The 23,179-nt window shown below is 47.2% G+C and overlaps 1 protein-coding gene across 9 annotated transcripts in view; it reads right to left on the reverse strand.

The window, feature by feature from the left end:
• Window positions 1–23,179, reverse strand: part of usp53b (ubiquitin specific peptidase 53b) — a 51,010-nt gene that overhangs the window by 4,980 nt on the left and 22,851 nt on the right. For all 9 annotated transcript variants that reach the window (XM_061245126.1, XM_061245125.1, XM_061245119.1 and 6 more), the window contains exons 8-14: window positions 21,742–21,888; window positions 19,464–19,613; window positions 17,607–17,775; window positions 14,764–14,955; window positions 13,945–14,067; window positions 10,985–11,627; window positions 7,367–7,434 (exon numbers count right to left, since the gene is read on the reverse strand). In XM_061245126.1, coding sequence (XP_061101110.1) covers window positions 7,367–7,434; window positions 10,985–11,627; window positions 13,945–14,067; window positions 14,764–14,955; window positions 17,607–17,775; window positions 19,464–19,613; window positions 21,742–21,888 — 1,492 coding nt within the window. The remainder of the gene's footprint in view (window positions 1–7,366; window positions 7,435–10,984; window positions 11,628–13,944; window positions 14,068–14,763; window positions 14,956–17,606; window positions 17,776–19,463; window positions 19,614–21,741; window positions 21,889–23,179) is intronic.

Consider the following 23,179-nt stretch of genomic DNA (forward strand, 5'->3'; position numbering starts at 1 on the left):
CCAAACAATGAACCCAATTGGAAATCTTAAATGTGTTCTTTTATACTGACACCCATACAAAGAAATAAACTTATATAAAAAAGTCTAGGGCGCCTAAGACTTCTGCACAGTACTGTACATGTTTAGGCAAGTTTGTACACCAAAAGTCACACAATAAGTTATAATTTGTAACTTGTATTTATACAGAGTAGGTTGACTGAGCATGCCGGCTTTTGAACCCAGGATTTTGAACCAAGGACCTTCTTGTGTTATCCACTGTCTGCCCTGCTGCCCACATGCACTTCATCGTCCTGTCATCCCAGGAGATGTTAAGGACCATATCCTCATCGGTGTGTCCTTTCACAAGCCTCAGGCTCTGTGGTCGTACATCACTCATGGGCTTAGACCCCATTTCACGCACCATAATCCCCTAATAAAAAATATATTACAAATGTCAACTGATGTTTGAGTCTTCTCAACGGCGCATGGATATGAAGTGTCCTGTCAACGGGTGCTTTCAAACGTACGATGCTCTACAATGCTATTGAGTGTATGGTCACTTGGACACAGGCACATTTTACACTTTGTACATTCAGTTCATACCCTACAATAAGTGGCTTCTTGGTACATCCAAGTAAATACTTTCCTTGGGGTTATTATTAGGTAATTACTAAGGGGACTGCCCCACTTTACATACAATCTTTAATTGCTCCCTACACCCCAGCAAGACCATTCTGGTCTGCCAGCTCTGGTCACCTTGTGGTTTCCTCACTACGAGCACCAGGAGGTCAAGCTGCACGTTCACGCCTGTTTTCCGTTCTGGTTCCTCAGTAGTGGAATGACTTGCCTACCACTATCAGGACAGCAGAATCCCTCCCCATATTTTGACACAGACTGAAAAAACACACCTTTTCAGACTATACCTTAGTCCTCCCTCCTGATCCCCCCCCCCCCCCCCCCCTTCCAATATCCCTCATCTAACCCTAACCCTTAATAAAAATTAAAAAATTGCACTTACGATGACTATTGCCTTTTTGTTTAGAACAGCTCTTCCTGCGTGTTTTACTAGTTATGGATTGATGCTTTTAACCCGTGGAGGAACCTATGCACTTGCAAATCACTTTGGATTAAAAGCGTCTGCCAAATGACAAATAATGTAAATGTAAATATAATTTTTAGGTAAGTGAAAAACCGAAAGTAGTTTTCCTTGTAGTGCTAAATTTCACTGTGTTCTGTCAGCAAACTCAACATTTTGATGAGTATAAACAATCGAATCCCTTGTTCTGTTTGGAAGAAGAAATTGATCCGAAGGCCCTATTAGCAGATTTATGCGGCCAATTGAATTACACAGAGCGGTATTCGCATCACAGGCGGGGGACGTGCTTGCACAGTCAGCAGGCTGTGGCCGTAATGAAATGAAAAAAGTGGATCCCTGGGTGTGCTATATTACCTCCCAACCGTGCCAGGAGTACAGAGCTCTCTAATGCATTGCATTACTTATTTGTTGGCACACACATTTATTGGATTAATGTTAAATATCTCACTCAATGTACAACTCCAGTGGCCTATCTGGGACTCATGCCATACCTGTAAACCGTTTGGTCTTGAGCCCAGTCCTTTAACTACCACCCCATACTGCTCCTTAATATCGACCCTTCGCGGTTACAGCAACCAAACGTTGAATGTGCTCATCCATTAAATTGCACAGGTGCTAGGCAAGCAAAAAATAATGCATTCGTAGGAAAACTAACTAAATGAGTAAAATGTGTTTATATATAAACAAATGTGTAAATTGACTTTTGTGCTTCAGACCAATATGGAGGAAAGGAATATTTCTAACATGAAATCTAACCACAGATGAAAGCAGCCACGTATGATCTCAAAATGAAAAATAAAACTATTTAGTCTGATTTATAGTATTAAGTGAAATACAATACAGAAGATATTCTGGATTTAGAAATGAGAGAGCAAAGAGGCCAAACATTATTTGAACAAAGAAGATGGAACATCTTCCTGATGAAACTCCTGATGAAACCGCAGTGCTCCTGGCCCTATTGAACCGTTTCAACCGTCCCCTTCCTGGGGCTGGTGGTCACAGTTGACACAGCTCGGGCTCAACACCAGACCGCACTGCCCAGCCATCCACAAGCACACAGCCTTAACAGGACCAGCCGCCCAAAAGCCTCGGCTGTGTCAACTTTTGTAATTAAAAAATAAATAAAAAAAACCTAAAGGGAATCAAGCAAGCATCCTGTCCAGACCAGTCCCATCTGTGGCACGCCTTCTAACCTGTGAGACACAGCCTTGATGCGCCATACACCCTGGATAGTCACATGCATTAGCCTCCTTAAGACACCATTGTTATGGGCAACCCTTCCATTACGCCCTCTCATTGACTGACTGCCTTATTATTTTCATAATAGAGCCACAAATTATATTCTATTTTCAGCACAATACTGTATTTATCAGACGATGTGCGGAATCTCCCATACTAATCCCATCTGCATGTATGCTATTTACATGAAAGGCATAGTCATTCAATATTTACAACCTGCTAAACTGCTGTAGATATAGGCTGCATATTTGTGTTTTATAAGAGAATCCCATACATATGTATGTATTAGCGACTAAATTAAAAATAACTTTTTTATCAGCTTATGATGGACACAAATTATTGTGTGAGTGTGAGTGTGAGTGTGTGTGTGTGTGCATTTGTGAAAAGGACAGTAAAAGTAATTCAGCCAGAAAAAGAGACGGCATAGAAAGTGACAGAGACCAGGAGAAATATACTGAAGCAAAAATGTCAAAAACAGACAGATGAAAGTGAGTATAAGGTAAACAGAAAGCCGTGCTTCACGTGTGAGAAGTAGAGGGATGTACTGTAAAAGTCTAGGGAAAGGCAAGAGAAAGCGAATGCTGATTTTGTTTCTTTTTACCTGATTCTATTACGACATACACTCACTGAGCACTTTCTTTAGGTAGACCTGTACACCAGCGTGTTAATAGAAATATTTTATCAACCAATCATGTGGCAGCAACTGCAGTCTGGTCCATAAATATTGACAATGCTGTTGTTATTTTAGCTTGCTACCACAAGATATTGGAGTTGGAAGTAAATAATGAATATGATGAATAGGGCATTTACAACTAAATCGGGTAAACAGTGTGACTCAAGAATAATTGGACAAATTAACATAATCATAGATTAAATTGTCATATTTTTATACTTGGTTGCATATCAAGGGTCCAAGGTATCAAATGAACCTCAAATGCTGCCCCAAATATGCAGTAGATATGAACGGATCACTTCAAGGGTTGTTTCTCCTGAATAATTGTCCTACTGAACCCAATGGAAATGTATTCAGGCGGAACAACCCTTGAAGTGATCCATCCATATCTGCTGCATATCTGATTACCGCATGGTGGTTCAAGGCTCATTTCATACCATGGACCCTTTACGACTTAAAGCCATTTAGCCAAGAAATGTGTTCCATGCTGTATCAGGATAATTTACAGCTGACTCCAGTCCCAGCCCCCCAATTCCCACAGAGATCCATTGAAATTGCGAGGTTTAGTATCGCTTATAGGGCAACCGGAATATAAGATATCAAGACTCTGATGTGCGGCTGTGCGGATCTTATTGTGGCTACACCGGGGATCAAACCGCCGCTACAGACCACCCTATATAACCACACAATTGCAACAGTGGTATGGAGAAGGGCATCTCTGAACACACAACGCACCACACCTCTTAAGAGGATAGGCTACAGCAGCGGAAGACCAACAAGTCTGAAAAATAAGTCTAATAAATACCTAATAAAGTGGTCACTGAGTAGAAATGCTCTTTAGTGTATATCACATGTCATGTGGATTTTAATTAATACGTAATTGAGAAGTAAAGGATGTTTTCCCTCTGTGTTTCTTTTCTGAAATAATGAAAGGCTGGCTGCCGTCGTAATGAAACCTGTTTGAATCAGGGGAGAGCGTGAGAGTGAGAGAGCTGGAGAGAGGCCGCAGCGATGAGCCAGGAGGCGTACCGCTGTACAGACGTGAGGAGGCAGCAGAGGATTGTGGGCCGTCGGGCGTTCGCTCTCTCCCACACGCTGGATTCCTGCGCTTTATAAATAGACGTGTTATTTATTTTTTTTCTTTCCTGCTGACCCAGAGGTCCATGCAAGGATAAAAGCTGCGGGAGCCGATCTGGGCGTTCTGGCTCGGGGGTTCACGGTGCCCTAAATATGGCCCAGGCTGGCATTCCGGTCTGACAGGGAGCACGGAGGCACCTCGCCGGGGTGCTGTCAGAAAGGAGGTGGCTAACGCGCTTTCGCTCAAAGGGTGTACATTTAAAAAATAAATAAATAAATAAATACAATGTCCTGAGCGCCGCTTAGATCTCGACAAGCGACAACGGTCAATGGCGGGATTTGTGCCCTGTAGGAAGGCACATTGTGCAAGGCTTCCTCCCGATCGCAGGGCCGGCAGTCGAAGCCCCGGGCCTTTAACGGCCTTTTGAGTTACGGCACGTGCCACGCGCTCAGTGATTTAAGGCAGCTCGGGCCGAACACCATCCCGGGATCCAGGTCCGGCTGTAACCATGCCGTTGCAACAGCAAGAAGCTCAAACAGAGGCCATGGCAACTCTGCTCGCTCTCTGTCCCATTACCAAATCGAATATTTTCCGACAGCCCATAAATTTGTGCTGACAGACAAACCATGCGTGGCTGCCTGGTTGCTGTGGAACCAAATTCACTGTGTTTTGTGTTTTGCTAATACCGTCGATCTTAATCAGCGTTATATTCCGCAAATGCCATATATAACATTGTACGAAACATCTATATTTCTGTGGTAGCACAATCCAATCAGAAATGAAATCGTATTAGGGGGGGAACGACCTTTTCAAAAGCGTTAAAATACATGGTTTTGTGACAATAATAAGTAAGTACTCAAATGGAACAGAGGAAAACAACGTGAAAAGGGGGTTTGGGGAGGAAATGACAGCCGGCTCCTTCGAGCACTTGATGGACACGTCCGGTCTGAAACACACAACGGTTCCCTGTCAGCTGTCTGAGGGAAAAACGGCTTTGATTGCGGCCCCATCCCCCCCTCCCTCTCCATTGTTTCGTGCGATTTATCTCCTCCCACCGCTTTTAAAAAGGGCCTCAGCCTTTAATGGACACGGAATGATAAGCTGTCCGTGATGAGAGGCCATTCCAGAGCAGGGGGCCGTGGCAAGCTGCCAGACCCGCCGCCATGGGAGGTCCGCACCTCTCCCGGCAAATGGGAGATAATGACAAAGTGTCAAATCTCAAAGTTCAAAGGTCAGCTGCTACCGCACAAACCACTGTAGAGCTGCAAGCTAATGCGCCATCATGCTATGTTTCTCAATGTTTTTCCAGTTTTTTTAATTTTTTTATTTTTTTACAAAGAAAGTAAGTGCTTTTGTGCATGACAATATTTTATGAGATGATCACTGTATGAAGTAAATTAGTATGGCAATCCCAGGAAAGCAAAACTGACTGTACCAGCATACAATCGTAAGTAATTATTTCACCTTTATTAGCAGAGTACTTCCACTCAACAAAAATACAAACCTCATTTACCTTTTATCTGTTTATCGATTTCAGCTCAGACTCACAAACTATGAGAAATAAACTGCAATAACTCTGGGTTAAACACGCCACGTTCTATCGACTAACAAATGACAAAATCATGATGCGTACAGTAGAATTATATTACTTTCATCATAGTTCCCGCTCACTGACAAGGTGTAAGACAGAACAAATGGTCTATGCATCAATGAAAAAGGTGTGTATGATTCTGTGTGTGCATGTGTGGGTGCACGCGCAAGTGTCCATGCGTGTACGTCCGTGTGTATCCGCATGTAAGTGCATGCTTGTGTTTATGTCTCTCTCTGCGGCGTGGAATTAATTTCTGGGAATCTGTGCTGGATTTTAAACAGTAAATGCAGATTAGAAATTAGAGGCTGTTGCATGGTGTTTTTCCGAGGGTGACTGACCAGGCCGTTTAATCAGGCTCTCTGACGGTCAGAGCCTGCCCCAGGCTCTGTTTATCCTATTGGCTCTCTTTGCCACTTCTTTTTATGTAATCCACCTCCACTCCAGCCACGCGGACATGGTATTACGCCCGCCGTTATACCACGGCTTTAATCAGCTTCCTTTTTTTTCTGTTTCCGCTGGACTTTCACAAAAATAATTAGAGGAGCACTAACGTGAAGCCCTGGCAGTCCCCGGGAGAGCTGAGTGTGTTCGGCGCTCCACCGTTACAGCACCGTGCCAATTTCTTTGCGCAACAGCCATTTTGGGAGCCGTGCCAAAAAACTGTGTAAGCAAAAACTGTATGAACATATTCACTGCACTAAGCAATTCGGCCATTTCACACCGCAAAATAAACACTCCTCATTAAACAATAGCATATGGCCTGTGCAGTATACAGCCACAACGGCAGTGGGCACACACTCTGCGCTCAGGTGCTATTTCACTGCTGTATCGTTAAACTAAAACCCCCCTGGCCACCGACCTAAAGAAAGACTCATATTAACGAAAAATGAACATATTTTTCCAACTTCTACTTATATACTTCTGACTTATTAAAAAGGCTGTAATTTTACCAGATGAGTATGAGAGTATCGGAGACTCAGTACAAGCCGGAACATGGACTGAAGTAAAAAGAGCTGTTCCAGGTTTTGCTCGGCGCAGTTATCCAGCTGACTCAGTAATCCTGATTTGTGATACGGACCCGTGCTCCCTGAGCCACCCTCCTCCCACTGAGACTAATACCTCATTACCCAGAGTGGCCTAGGCGAACACAGACCCAAACATTGGCACTGTTCCTGTTAGTCTTGTCCCAGTTTCAAAGCACAGGATTCTCAAACCCAGGGAAAGTGCTTGGTGGGCCACCTGCTTATGCATGCAGCTATGGCTGAGACTCATACCCAATTACACCCAGCAGCCAAGGCATACACAGACCAAACAGTAACACTGTTCCTGATTGCCTTAGTCCCAGTTACAGAGCACAGGATTCTCAAACCCAGGGAAAGTGCTCGGTTGGCCACCTGCTTATGCATGCTTGGCTTTTCCTTTCCTTTTCCCACAAACCTCAAAAGAGAAACCGACAAATGAAGGATAACTATATAAGCATAGCAACAGCATCTAATCTCTGAGTTTAATGCTAAGACAACTTAAAAATATGAAACAATACATTGCTCCTACAATGCAGTGCCAGTGGCCATGCTGGGGAATGGCGATGGTAATTCACCAATAAAATGTCATCACTCGCAGTCGACCAATCGCTATGTCTCTAAATAGGCATGACACAGCGACCGGGATTGGACGTGCGGCTCAACCACGCAGGAAGATCCCGGCTCTTACCGTAGGAGTACGAGGGGCGCGGGGAGTCGGCCTTGGAGTCCTCACCCCGGGAGTGACGGAGGGGGCTCCTGGAGAGAAGAGGACATCAAGGTGAGGTCGTGACACTGGACATGCTCTCACAGAGTGGCCCCGGGGCCTGGAGGAAGTCCGCTGCCCTGTGGCAGATCGGCACGTGCGGAGCTCCATTCCCACCCTTTTAAGAGATTACATTCAGGCCGAGGCCTGGCACCCTTCCCACACGACGTGTACGACAGAGGGCCAGCGTGGATGCTGTCCGATAGGGGCCCTCAACTGCAGATATGTGCGCCACGGACATTGTTCTGTACGCCCTTGTGCCGTGTTCTGGTATTGTTAGGCACAGCGTGAGGTACAATCAGCGATGTCGCTTTACATATGAATGTGTGTGTGTGTGTGTGTGTGTGTGTGTGTGTGTTTGTGTGTGTGTGTGCGTGTGTGTGTGTGTGAGTGTGTGTGTGAGTGTGTGTGTGTGTGTGTGTGTGGGTGGGTGTGTGTGTGATTGAGTGTGTGTGTGTGTGTGAGTGTGTGTGAGTGTGTGTGTGAGTGTGTGGGTGATGCTGTGTGTGTATGTTGCTGTGCAGTCTGAAGCCATACCGGTTGTAATGAACTATAATAAGCAAACTGTATTGTTTAAATGAATGCTCTACAAATCCAAGTAGCCAGGTTTTTTCTTATTTTACTGGTGCTGTTTTTACAGGAGAGAAAGAGATGAAAATAGAAAAGTGTGATCCAGAGAGAGGCAGCCAGAGAGATATTTCTGACTGTGTGCACAGAAGGGTTCCACACAATGGAGTTTTTCGAGAGCTGGGTGCCATTCATTCCAGAGAAATGGCCTACCGTAAATCCTCAAATTGCGGCCGGGGTCTTTTATTTACTGCACAAAGCACAGGCCTTTATTTGGGGCAGGCTTGTATTTGAGACAGGCCTTTATTTCTTATTAGGCTTCTGTTGTAGAATTTTATTCTTAGAAATAAAGTAAAAGGCTACACTTAAAGTGGGCCAACACTGTTCAACACTTCCTGTAACTGTTCAGAAACACAACTTGAGTAGCTAAACCATTAATGAAAGCCAAAACAGATGTGTCTTCATAAAATACCAACTTGCCAGACACGCCTTCATGAACAATAACAAATTAGCGTAGATAACACCAAGTTAAGGATCTTTTTTTCCTAAAGTGCATTTTATTGTGAGACATGCGTTTTGTTTGGAGCAGCATACCGGTAGGCTATCAAAAGATTTTCGCTTTGGTTTGGGATTTAATTTACTTTTGGACTGTTTGATTCAATTGCTAAATGTTGGGACTGATGGGCACTGAAATCTGGGGGGTATTTGATGGTTCACTGTTAAGTTTTATGTAGTTGAAAGAGTGTCTGGATTTCCACCCGTCTGTTTATTGCGAGTCAAGGCAGCCACTTTCATTCATTCACTGAACGTGCGCTGTGCTGTAAATACATGGAAACCTTATCGCGTAGCCAAGTAGCCTAAATTGAGTACATTTTTAATTTTGCCTGATTTACTTTTTATTAAATTCGTAGGCTGGAATGCCTCGAGGCAACAATTGTGTTTAAATGTATACTGCTTGAGCTTTTGGCAAGCTACTCAGAAGGGGGCGGCTCAGAAGCGACTGGTAGCTTGAGAGCAACGTGTTGGAGACCCATGGTGTAGGACAACGACTTTTCATTGGCAACAGTATTAAACCAACCAACAATATAAAATATTAAGAAGAGCTCTTTTATTTCATTGAGTTAAATTGAAACAATGTCTTCTAGTGCTCATGGACTGATAGCCCTACTGGTAGGCAATATTACCCGGGCTTGTATTTGGGGGCCGGCCTTTATTTGTCCGAATCGACCACGCCCCCGGCTATTATCTGAGGCCCGGCTTCAAATAGAATCCCGGACACAATTTGAGGATTTACTGTATGTCTGGATCATCACTTAAAGGTACTTGGGGTGCAAGTTATGATCCAATCATGCACGTTATACCATTATACACATTTAAAAAATGGACATTTCTGACCAATGTTGTAATTACAGTGAGTGACAGATTCTGTTTGCGGTGAAGTGGTTAAGGAACTGGGCTTGTAACTAGAACATTCCAGGTTTTACCTACAACCCGCACGACCCCCCCCCCCCCCCCCAATATTAAAGCTGATTCATTCACAATGTGTAAAATGTTTACATTTAAGTGTCCCTTGATAGTGGCTGTACGAAATGCAAATATAAACCGATGGCGAAGACATACAAAACCGAAAGGCATTTTCAGTGCTCCCGCCGAAACATTATGTGCTAAAAACGCCTGTGGAGTAACACATTTGAAAATGTACATTTCATTTCCATTTCCCTGAGAAAAAAAAAAAAAACATATTTCCTGGATGTCGGTTTCCCTGGAAACACACGGCAGTTCCCGACGTTGTGCCGGCCGGTCGCCGGTTTCTGGAGGAAATCTGGCATTTGACTGCAGGGGCAGTTGAGCGTGCGTCTGCGTCTGAAACGCTGGCTCCCTCCCGCGGGAGCGGAGTCGCTCTCTCTCCGCGCCGCGGGCGTGTTAAGCCCTCGCGGGTCCCGCGCTGTCGTGCGGCAACGCTCCGGCAGCCGGCGAGTACAGCGGGCAGGTGCGCTCGGCACACAACTGCGTCTCGCTTCTATTCATAGAGCCCCGGCCCCGCGTCTGTGAGCGCTTCAATTATTCATGGCTGTAGGTCGTGTTTAATATGTCGAAGCACAACAAGCGGCTACCCTTAGAAACCCATCGGCCTGGAAAGGAGGATGGCATCCCAGAAGTGTGTTACAGGGCGGAACAGCGTGCAGAGCAACGCTCTTCGTACGACACGCACAAATGTACAGCGTAAAATCTTTAGCGTTAAAATGGCCATTTTTTTTTGGGGCACTTGAGAGATTTTTCTCCGGGCACTCGACCGTATACTTCACTGTCAGAAGCCAAATACCGCATTTGAAAGCACAGTTCATGCAAACCTGACCATTGACATTTGGATGATGTTACGGAATAAGTGAGCGTTAAATGGTAATTTACTGTCCAATAAAATGCATTTTAATGCATCGCTCAACACACTGAAAATGTATTACATAACATGAGAAGTTCCCCCTGGTCACCAGTGTGTCAGCACACACACACACACACACACACACACATGTGGCTTTCAAGATAAGGCTTTCAATTACCAGTTGTGATAGTTACATCAGAATTTGAATGTTTAGTTTTGGACATTGTAATATCTGTGCTCTTGTAGCTTTGAGAGTTAATGGTAGAATAGGTAATTTCGAGAGGAATAGCAGCAAGAAGCACCTTCAAACCACAACACTGTTTATCCCTCCCCCTTCTCCGTAAACGCGCTGACGTCGCAACGCCATTGGCTGTGGCAATTAGAACCAATTTTCAACCAATGAGCTTGAATGTCGGACCAAATTTTAGGACTATAAACACAGGCAGAGGGTTAGCCAACATGTCAGGGAGCTCTTTCTCAATGACAGGAAGGGATTTACAATGGTCTTGCGACAATGCTTTAACACAAAACCCGTACCTATTGTACCTTTAAACGTGCTAAACACAGTGAATAAGGCAGCGAGCGCGTGCGCTGACCTGGGCTGCTGTGCCTCGGCTCTGGGCCTCAGCTCCTTGGCGCTGAAGCTCTCCACCACGGGCGAGTCCGGGTTGGTGGAGCCGTTGCTGAGGCGGTCGCTGCTCTCGTAGCCGGACTCGGTGCGCTGGATGGTCCAGTTGTCGGCGCGCAGCTTGAGGCCGGCCCCGCCCTGGTCCCGGCCGCCGCGGGCGTCGGACTCCAGCGAGCTGCGGCTGCCGCCCTCCAGCCGCTGCTCGTCCTCGTAGATGGTCATGAGGCTCTTCTGCTTGCGTTCGTCGCGCGGCCTGGCGGGCTCCCGGTCGCGGCGCGGCGCCCTCTCCTGGCCGGAGGCCCTGCGGCGCCGCTCCAGCTCGCTCAGCACGCTGTCCACGTTCAGCACCTCCCGCACGGGCCTCCACGACCGGCTCCTGCCGCGGCCCTTCTCCCGCGCCTCCTGCCCGCCGTCCCCGTCCGCGCTCCCCGCCGCCTCCTGCCGCCGCCCGTGGCCCCCCCCCGGGGGGCTGGCGCCCGGGCGGGGCTCGTGCGCCGGCCGGCTCTGGTGGGACGTCCTGTCGCTCCAGGGCTGGCCCTTCCCCGGGCTGCTGTACGCCCTGAGGTCGGGGGGCGAGGCGGGGCGGGCGTGCGTCTTCTCCGCGGACACATCTGAAAGGCAGGACCAGGCGCACCCGTTAATACAGGCACCTCCGCTCCGGCTCATGATACTGGCTCCCTAGCGCGCACCACAAAGACTAAGCTGCCGGCGCTTATAATCTGTAGTAGATCCATACACACATTTCCCACTGCCAGTCAAGAGGGCACACGCACCAACAAGGCTAAAAATATAACCGTGACGTCAAATAATAATCTTTAATAAGTCTTGGCGGTCACGGCCCTCCCGGACAGTGGAAGGGGTCCCGACACGTGTGAATTATGCAGATGTTATCATCGCTGCACTTTTGCTCCGCATTAGGCATGTCCCTGAATGCTCCATCAAAGGGCGAGTGACTCCAGTCGCGCACGTCACCGGTAATCCTCTTTTAAAACGCTCCTCCTAATCGCGCATTGCGTAAGGTCCCGCGGCAGGCAGGACCACAGCTCGCCTTCGTTTCGCCCATTCAGGGAGGATCTGAACGGGGCGGAAGAGGACCCGGTTTCCCGCAGGCCCAGAAGACCGACAAAAAAAGAGCATTAAAAAAAAATCAAGAACAGCTTCCCAAAAAAGAAACTATATCCAGGGGAAAAAAGGAACACTGCTCCTTACGTGCATCGAGCTGCCGACTTTAGCCTGGCTGCTATCAGCACGGCGTAATATCGTGCCTCTACCTCAGCTGAGGCGCCAAGCCGGGCTCGTACCTGAGAGCTGTGCCAAGCCCAGTGTTCCGGGCACACGGCGTCCCGGAACGGGGTCCTGCAGGAACGTGGCGGAGGGCGGCTGGCATCGGCGTCCGCCCCGCTCGTCCGCGGCACGGCACGAGCGGGCAGCCGGCATGGCAGCCGGAGACCGTGGGTGGAGCGTGGGTGGAGACCGGGTGGAGCGCGGGTGGAGTGCGGATCGAACGCAGATCGAGACCGGATCGAGCCCTGCTCCTCGCCTGGCGGGTCTGCCCACAGCTCTGTGGATTTTAGCGGAGGAGGCCGAGGAGGGAGCAGACTGCCTGCTTTCTCCACCAATAACCACCCCCAAACCACCCCCGCCCCCACACACAACTCCACACTGGGACACCCTGCGGCAATGCGGGAATCTTTCAAGGACGCCATGAATCACACTTGGCACTTAAAAAAAAAAAAAAATATACAATTTAACAGTGCAGGAATGAGGCCACTGTTACTGTACAGAGCACGGGGGTAAGCCTGCAATGCAGAAAGCTAGGCCGTACTGTATAATCTCTGCATCGCCGAAGGCTTACCGCATCTCCTGACCCTGGTGTTTTTCCTGGAATCCACAGAATACTCAGCGGCCAGTGCCCAGGGACCCCGAGGTGGTGATCTCTGCACAGTCGCCAAGTATGGATTAGACGCTTCTGCGGGTGATGTCATCGCTACATCTCCCGATTGATTAGAGAGAGGCGGACTGACGGCATTCTGCAAGGCGAGCAGGCCACCTTTCTGCAAACGGAAGGTTTAATGCTTTCACCCAGCCACGGGCGCCCTGACATCAGCACGGCAGACACTGTGTTTAAATGTGCGCATGTCTGCATGCCGATGCATTCCCGCTCACGAAGGGTCCGCTTCTCAATTCTCAATCACGCAGAATCAATCCTCTCCTGTCACGGACATAAAATCAAAACACTGAACCTGTGCAAAACCAATGTATCAGAAAGCAAGCACTTTGTCCCCCGATATTTCAATTCAAACACTGAATAAAAGAAAAAGGGAAACGCTGTGCAGGCAATCAGTGAACCTGAACGGTGACACGTTTGCCTGTTCTGCTCGAACCTATCCCAAACCGCACAAACACAGAAGATTATCCCAGCCTAACGGTCTTGATAAGCACTGTGCTAATCTGTGTCACAGACATAACATAACATAAAATAATGACGAGGACAGGCCATTCAGTCCAGCAACGCTCGCCTTTTCCTACCACTAAAGTGTATCTAATGACACACAGTTTCAGACAAACTAATGCAAATACTCTGATGCCGTGTTCATACTTTTGCAGCCGGCGTTAGTCAAAGATTTGCCAGGGAGCAGCCACCGCGATGCGCTTTGGAGACAGCGTGAGAGTGGCAGACTGCTCTTGAACTCCAAGATCAGCCACGTGCACGATCAGAACCTGCCAAACTCTGCCCACGCATGTCACAAGTAATCTTCCTCTGACACACTTTCCCTAATCTCAGGTTACATAAGGACCTGTGGCGCAGCGAGCCGGCCCTTTGCTTTGTGTCAGAGGGCATCTAAATCAACGCGAACACAATTCGGACGGGGTTTGAGCCGCGCTCTCACGCGATTTCCCCCGCCCCGGGGGCCGGGGCGCTCCTACCTCTGTGTCGGGACTCCTGTCTCCTCTGCGCCCGCTCCGACTCCTTTTTCGGGAGGTGGGGGGTACGTGGCTCTTTGGAGCCCTCCCTCGGCTTGCCTTTAGAGTCACCGGGGCTGGCTTTCGCTGCGGGATTCAGGGGAGAGAGAGAATTGTTTAGAGAGAACAGCCACGCAGCATTGCCATGTATCCCCTGACAGTCCAGGTCTCTGGATCTTAATCTCAAGATGCACATAATCTACTATGCTGAAACATTCATGACAAGTGACATTCACTGAAAATAAAATCCTATTTTGGAAAATATTTTCACTGAAGATATGTTTCTCTGCTGGGTGTCAGGGGCACTTTATTAGGCATTTATTAGACTTATTTTTTAGGCTTGTACTGCTGTTGCCTATCCACTTAGAGTTCTCTTCTCCATACTTATACATATTTGCGTTACTGTCACCTTCCTGCCAGCTTCAACCAGTCTGGCCCTTCTCCTCTGACCACTCTCATTAACAACCCATTTTTTCAAGCAGAACAGCCACTCACTGGATTTGTTAATTCTCTGCAAATTCTAGAGGCTGTTGTGTGTGAAAATCCCAGGAGATCAGCAGTTTCTAAGATACTCAAATCACCACCAACAATCATTCCACGGTAAAAGTCACTTAGGTCACATTTCTTCCCCATTCGGACCTTTGGTCTGAACAACAGCTGAACCTCTTGACTACGTCTGCGCAACCTTCATGCATGCCATATGACTGACTGATGAATTATTTGCGTTAACAAGCCGGTGCACAGGTCTAAAGAGATCACGGTGCGTATCCAGTAATGGCTCACATGAAGGTTCCTGGTGTCCCCTGGGAGGTGCTGGCCCCCGCCCAGCGCTGGTCTGCCCGCCCGTTCGGCTGAAGGCCTGGCCGGAGGGGCCCTGGAGTTTGGGTTTGAAGCCGCCCGGGCCGGCTGTCAGGCCGCCCGCAGTCTCTCTGGACATGTCCGGCTTCTTTGATCCAGACAGCGGACCATCGGGAGCTGCAGGCACAAGGGAGTTACGAAAACAATGACATGAAACGCCGCAACCCCCCTTTCATCCTTTCCTCTGTCCCCTGTAGCGCCCTCCGATGGCCAATGGAGATGAGGCGCCCAGAAAAACAAAGGTGCCCACTGTAGCCGGGGGGGGGGGGGGGGCGGATCCACAGCGAAACAAAACCACAGCGACGATTTTGGGCTGCTAATAACAATATTTTTAGAAGTGCCTGATCTCGTGCCCATCTGAGGTGTCTGAATGAGAGATTTCCCTGGGATCTTAAAATATCCGTTTTTTCTTTTTTTTTTTACTTCCCCTCCAAAATCCTCAAACTAATATGACAATCCGAATAGGGTTACTAGCTTTTGCTAGCCATTCTAGCCGTTCTATAGCGGTTAATCTGCTTTCATTAGAGAGAGAAATGGCCTCTCCCTGTCCTTTAAATAAAAACAAGCAGCAGGATTTGAATTGGCAATGGCAATTGGGACAGGATTAGCCGCAGAGGAGATACTGGCGGCCGGTAAGCGGCATCATCCCACGGGAAATGTGCCAAACTCTGTGAGCGATTCTCACCAAACATCAGCACCTGAGCAGCCTGCTTATCAGCTGTAATGAGCAGACGTGTCCCTCTTCATACCCAGACTGAGGACTTTGATTATATTCACCATACGGCAGGCTTAAGACGCCCGTTAACACCATCAGCCTGGTCCACTACAGCCGCCATGAAGAACGAGGCGCATTTTAACCCTTTTAGGTGTGACATCACAGATATGTGATTAAAATGTTCTTCACCGAACATTGTAATGCTAATGTAAAGCGCAGTTCAGACCAAAGATTTGTGACGTGGCAAAAAAATGTTTTAGAAGAGCAGAGAGTAGTTGCAAGTGTGAACTACCCATATCATAACCTCTGATGCCGTTGCAGCCGATATACTGTAACTTGTCTAATCACAAGGTGGGAAGTTTTTGAACCTTGCAAGTTTCGAGTCAGCGGTTGCAGATCGTCACATCGAGAATCTTTGCTCTGACCTGGGTTTAACAATCGCCACGGCTGATTGAAAGCAATGTTCTAGAACACTGACTTAAGAGTTCTGAAAAAAGAAACATTCTAAAAAAAAACACGACTCTTTGGGTTAAGGAAGATTAGCGCAAGGGATGAAAGCACAAATGAATCCCGCTCTTTAATCCGCCAGGAGAAAATAAAGAAATAAATAAATGAACATTTATCTGCCGTCATCTGCTGCCCTTGCCAGAGATAGCGTGGATTTGAATGTGTGGGCATCAAAAAATAAACCATAACAGGGCATCAGTCTTAACACATCTATATTTGAATGAAAGAGAAGGGAGCCTACTCTTTATGTTCCAATATGCCATTTGCGTACCCACGTTTTGGCACACAGTGCCTGGGACCGGGTGTGACACACCGTAAAGGACTGTTCACCCAAAACACTTTCCCTTTCTTAAAAATCATCTGCCAGTGATCAATTAGCAACTCCTGAAGTTAGTCTGTGATCTGTCATTGGTTCCACTGTCTCCATGGTAAAAAGATGCCAAACAGCTGCTGTTCATATTTTTGAAAACACAGCAGCGTCTGCCGTAGAACTATCAGTGACAATGAATTTCAGCGTACCATCTGACTGTCCAATCAACACTGCGCGACAAAGCATAAGTACAGTATCCACTACATAAAATCTACACGTGGCCAAAACTTTACACCTTGTCTGTGGAAAATGCATCATTTTTGTCAGATGACAGATGGCTCAGATTGATTAAGCCATGGAGGGCTGTGTCGTACAGGCAGGCTAAGAACGTATAACCAGGAGGTTTCAGGCTCTGATTGCCTTTCGGCCCCCTGCAGTGGCATGTTTTATCAAGACACTTTATTACTACATTAATTGCACCAGTAAATATCCCGCTATATTAATGCAAAATAGACAAGGGTGTAAGCTCTCCAAGCTGTCCTGCATAGCGCTATCTGCTAATTAAAATAAATAATGTATGAGAAGTGGTAGATATTTTGTGGAAGTAGACAGGGGGATATCCCTGGGGATACTGGGAACTGGGAGTATGTATTAATTGGAGAATGAAATTAGAGGTATTAATTAAGCCTAAAGCACCGTGCTCTCGGAAGACTAACTGCATGCGTTTAAAATTCACCATGTACTTCTCACTGCCGACTCCACTCTGCCATGTACTTCTTCACTTACTGATGCTAGTTATGCATTGCAGAGTCCAAAGGTGAAAATGTGTTTAATGCCTCAGTGATTTAGTAAACCTTCAGGCAGACGTCCTGGCTAAAAGCAAAAGATATTTACGGTTGAAACGCATTTGGAGGTCCTGGTATCTGAGGACCTAATTAGATGGCTGTAGATTCTAATCCAGGTCTCACCCTGCTGTCGAATGATATGTAAATGATCTGTTCATTTGTTTTCACATCATTGACCATTATATTTTAGTTTATTTATTTGCTTGACGTGGACACTGGCTTAGAGGAACTTACACGCTATTTATAGTACTTCTTCATGCTGTATATATTTCTATGTATTTCCACTTAAAGTTCTGGATATTTACTGAGGAACCTACATTCATGATTCTAAAATCATCATGTGTGTGGCTGAAGGTGGTCATTTGAGATTTATCTTACGCAGCGCGAGTACCTGTGGTCTCTCCGTTAATCGGGGACTTGTAGTGGGGCCACATGGTGGTCTGTCTGGGGGCGTCCTCCGTGGAGACAGCGCTCCCGTCAGGGTTCGAATAGAACAGGAGGAGGGGCTGATAGTGACCTCGGATGCATTTGGAGGCCACATCTTTCCACTTGGACCCGATCTGCAACGCCGGGATCAAATAGTCAGGAAACGGAATGGTAACATGACAACATGAACACCTTGGTCCTCAAACGATGGACCAATGAATAACCTCAGAAATTAATTAAATTAATGAATTCATCTATGTGTAAAGAAGGCGGCAGGGTGCTGACCCAGGACTAATTTCCATCCCTGTATTTTCTTTCTGTCATGAACTGCTACAACATCACTTCATCCAACTTCTGCATTGTGTTTCAACACCTTACCCCTCCCCCCTCCGAAAAAAAAGAAGAAAAATCACTAAAATAGATTCCTTTAAAAAGACTGACTGTGGGTGTTGAAAAATGGTGAGCAATTTACCTCACAACCAGAATTTAGCATTCATGTCAAACTGGAACCTGAAATTGCTCAAATCTTTCTGGGAGTCAGTGCCAGTGAGCACTTGCAATATAAACCCTGGAGAAAGTGTTCTGTTTGGATATCCCAAGCATACATGAAAACAATGGCAGGACGCTAAAGTTATCCTTTAAGCTCTTAAGCCCCGAGTTGAGCGATTAAGCTGAATGATGTGATGTGTTTCCGCAAAGTAATCATTCCGAGGTCTCTGAGAGGGGAAAGGAGCTGGAAAAAGGCAGACATTTTTGGAGCGCACCTCAAGGCCCTCGCCAGTTATTACCGTTACCCATCCTCCCCCCATTCCTGCAAGCTGCCTGGGTACTGTAGTTTTAAATGCTCTATTTCAATGATGTCATCACCTTTGGAACAGAGAGAGCTTATACAGTAAGTGAATGTTTGAGGGGACTTCAGCAGTCAGTCACTGTGCTGATTTCCTCTATTATTGCATATTTGTCCCACTGAATGGTTTCAGATCCGTAGGCATTATATTACATGACATTAACGGCATTTGGTAGATGCTCTTATCCTGAGCGACGTACAGACGGATCTTATTGTGGCTACACCGGGGATCAAACCACTGACCTTGCGTGTCCCAGTCATGTACCTTAACCACTACGCTACAGGCCGCCCTGTATATGTAATATTACACCTGAGTAAACACAAAAAAAGGTCACCCACAAAAGGACAGAATGCCAAACCAAAGAGGAGGAATGGGAGGGAGGCTTTTAAAAAAAACACAAACCACAGGTAAGGCATTTTGACCAGCTCCTTAAAGACAAATCTGTGCAATTAATATTTCCTTGTGACTTATGGCGGCTGAATGCCTAACAGATTTTAAAACCGTGTAATTTTCAGGTTGAAACAGAGAGGCTCATGGGAGCTGTGGAACAAAGAAGGAATTACCTGCATTAGGGAATTGAGGTCAGAACAGGTGGAAAATGTACATACAATATGTTCTGGGAAAAACACTTCTTGCGGTGCGAATGGCTCGCTTTAACATTTGATGTTTTTGAAAAATGCAGCACGCACTTTCCTGCGTCCAGAGCTGTGTCTTCATGCACCAATGCCTCTAATTGTCACTGTCACTTGCATTGTTTACATTTGTGCCAGTAAATTGGCCCCCACGCCCCATAAATAAAATATTTGCAATAAAATAATAATTTACTGGGTCTTTCAAAAAAAAACAGCCAATCTACTGTAAGATTCATCATACAGCCCTCAATTTTAGCATTGTTTGCGATAACTGTTACTTCCAACAGCAAACGGTTCTTGCAGCCTCATTACACATCCAAACATTATCGATTTGAAGCTCACCTCTTTGACGGTGGCGTCATCGAACAGGACCCACTTGGCGGACTTGGTGTGGTACGCAAACGTGCAGTAGTGTCGGCTGGAAAAGCAGATCATTCCCACCAGGACCAGCTCACTGCGTTTCGCCTTCTCATCCATGACCCTGTAGAAGAGCTGCAGAACACAAGTGCCCAGGTCACCCCATTGGACAGTCCAGGTCTCTCCGTATGACATAATAACAGTCTCCTCGCTGGATGGGCTGGGTCATTCCGTATGACGCAGAAATAGTCACCCCACTAGTATAGTCAGGGTCATTCTGACTGACACAGTAACAGTCACCCTGCTGGTAGCGCCCGGGTCACTCCGTATGGCACCCTAACTCGCTGCTAGATGGCCCAGCTCTTTCCGTATGACACAGTAACAGTCACCCAGCTGGTCTAGTTCAGGGGTCTACAATCTTATCCTAAAAGGGCCGGCGTGGGTGCAGGTTTTTGTTTTAACCCAGCAGTAACACACCTGATTATACTAATGAACTAATCGTGGTCTTTAATCAAGACCTAGATGAGTAGAATCAGCTGTCTTAGTCCTGTGCTAAAACAACAACCTGCACACACACCGGCCCTTTCTGGATAAGATTGGAGACCCCTAGTCTAGTTCTTTCCATGTGACACAGTAACAGTCACCCTTCTGGACAGTCTCGGTCTTTCTGTATGACACAGTAACAGTCACAGAAACAGTATCTCTCTAATCCCCATGCACACACACACACACACACACACATATAAACAAACATAAACAGAGATGTTCCTTAATGTTGAATTGCATAAAATTCTGGGCTGGCCTTAAAGTTGGTTATATCCTCCGAGAAGTGGGAGGGGTTTAAGGAGGCCACTGTTACTCAGGTTACCAGTGCATCAATTCCTCCAATCACATGACAGGTGCCCAAATCCAACTGAAAGAGATACATTTCCCCTTCCAACACTAGCTCTCTCTTGCTGTACAGTGTGTAAAGGCCACACCGATAACTGGTTCACGTACCTCATTCCTCATGCTGGCTTTCTGCTTGCAGACCTCAAATGACCTCTGAACTTTCTCAAGCTCAAAGGCTATTAGACTCATTGCACAACATCACAGGCACATGGCAGACATTGAGCCAGAGCAACGGGCTGCCCAGCAGACCGCGCAGAGAGGGGGACGGGTCTGCCAGTCCGTCTCGACTTCAGTGTATTCCCAGAGTCTGCTATGGTTGCTGACATCACCCCGGGCTAAAATTAAGAGCTGGAACAGTCCTCCAGTGAGAGAGAAAACTGGGTTTTTGGAGCAAAACGCGTCTCTCCTGCGTCTCTTCAAGACACTACACCCCCAGCTATGACGGCTGCAGGTTCGACCCTTGCCCCGTGCCACGTGGGCACAGCAAAACAAGCCTAGAGTATTTTAGTCTAAAAACATTAAGTCTTAATTATTACTTAAAAAATTTTTTTTTTTGCTAAATAGCTAACTTAAAACAAGCTCATATCTTCTAGTAAAGACACTGATTATGACAGACGTTTTTGCAGTGGGTCTTGCTCAGTCGTGCAGGGCGTAGAGGAAGCGGGTTGGGAAACAGCATCGCAGCTTCCTGCAGGCGCTATAAAGCCTGGCGTGACACCGCACGCACCGACTGGGATGCAAAAGCTAAGTGACGGCTCATCCCGGGCACGTACAAAACAGCGGGCGCACAACGGAGTGCTAGCAGCCTGCTACTGACGCACGGCAGCTAAAGCTCAACAAACCACTGTGGAAAAAAACAAAACAAGACCACGGCAAACCAACAAGCACACAAGTAGAAAAGATCTAGTAGAACAAAATATAGATACAAAGCAAATGCATTGTATCAGCTTCATCTCTCTCCCTTTCTGTCAAACTAATCTAAAGGCTTTTTATTAAATCTGACTAGTTTGGCTAATCTACCAGGCAGTAAAATCTCACAGGCAACGATTATTCCTGGTATAAAATGGTGTAATCCTACTTGTTATTTGTTTCCAGCCGTCTTCATTCTCCAGCCTGAAAATAAGGCCTACCCACAAAAACACTTTTTATTTCTGGCCCAATAAAATCTGGCAATATAAGCAACCAAAGCTCAAACCTAATACTCATCAACACAACATCATATGTAAATACTGCACATAATCCAGCAACATTTTAACAGTTCTAGGAGCCAGAGCGATCAACCCTGCAGGAAGCAGGCAATGCACTGTGGGAGAACCCGTTCTCCTGCAAAGTGGTAGAGTGGTGACACAAGGTGGCGCTCTCCTGCTCTTACCCCGGAGAGGTTGAGGTGAGGGGCCAGCGTCCGGACGACGTCCTCGGTGAGGTCCGACTGCTCGGCGTCCCAGACGAAGCCGATGGTCAGGATCTCCGGACAGTTCATGAGCACCCGCCGAATCTTGATGCTCTCGCCGCAGTTACTCTGCGAAAGGGGGGGACGGAGCACGCGACAGTAAAAGCGGTTGAGAGATAGGCGCGCCTCAAATCTGGGCAATTCCGTCTTCTCGAGGGTCACATCTACCATAACAGACACATTTCACACCTACAAATAAACAAGCAAACAGCCGGGAACAAAGGTCTTCACTGCAAAAACCATTTACATTTACATTTTAGTCATTTGGCAGACGCTTTTAATCCAAAGCGACTTACAAGTGCATAGGTTCTACCACAAGTCAAAGCATCACATCCCGAACTAGAAAAATACACCTGGACTGCTGTTCTAAACATATAGTCGTCATCATAAGTGCAATTTAGGCAGGGATAGGGGTATCAGAAGGGGGGGGCGGGGTAAATCAGGAGGGGGGACTAAGGTAGAGTTTGAAGAGGTGTGTTTTGAGTCTGCGTCGAAATAGGGGGAGGGATTCTGCTGTCCTGACAGTGGTAGGCAAGTCATTCCACCACTGAGGAACCAGAACGGAAAACAGGCGTGAACGTGCAGCTCGACCGCCAGGTGCCCGTAGAGAGGGAATCGTAAGGCGACCAGAGCTGGCAGACCGGAGTGGTCTAGCTGGGGAGTAGGGAGTGATCAGGGATTGTATGTAATGTGGGGCAGTCCCCTTAGCAGCCTGAAATGCCAACACTAGGGCCTTGAATCGGATGCGTGCGGCAATAGGAAGCCAGTGGAGGCCAATGAGAAGCGGGGTGACATGAGCCGACCTGGGCTGACTGGTGATCAAGCGGGCTGCAGCATTCTGGACCAGCTGGAGGGGCTTGATGGCACACGCTGGGAGACCGGCTAGGAGGGAGTTGCAGTAATCCAGGCGGGAAATGACGAGCGCCTGGACTAGGAGCTGGGTGGCTTTCTCCGTCAGGAGATGACGGATGCGGCGTATATTAAACAGAAAGAACCTGCAGGTTCTGGCAGTGGAGGATACTTGTGGAGCCAGGGAGAGGCAGTTATCAAGAGTCACCCCAAGATTCTTTGCCGTACGGGAGGAGGAAACTACAAAGTCCTCCACAGTCAGTGAGAGGTCGATTGACGGAGAGGACTTAGCAGGGATGTAGAGAAGCTCAGTTTTGGCAAGGTTGAGCTTCAGGTGATGGGAAGTCATCCATGCAGAGATATCAGCCAAGCAGGCAGAGATCTGTGTGGTGATTTGGGTGTCAGGGGGGAAGGAAATGAAGAGTTGGGTGTCATCAGCGTAGGAGTGATAAGAGAAGCCGTGGGAAGAGATAACAGAACCAAGAGACATGGTGTATAGCGAGAAGAGGAG

The sequence above is a fragment of the Conger conger genome, chromosome 6 (genome assembly GCF_963514075.1).
Source record: "Conger conger chromosome 6, fConCon1.1, whole genome shotgun sequence".
Classification (NCBI taxonomy): domain Eukaryota; kingdom Metazoa; phylum Chordata; class Actinopteri; order Anguilliformes; family Congridae; genus Conger; species Conger conger.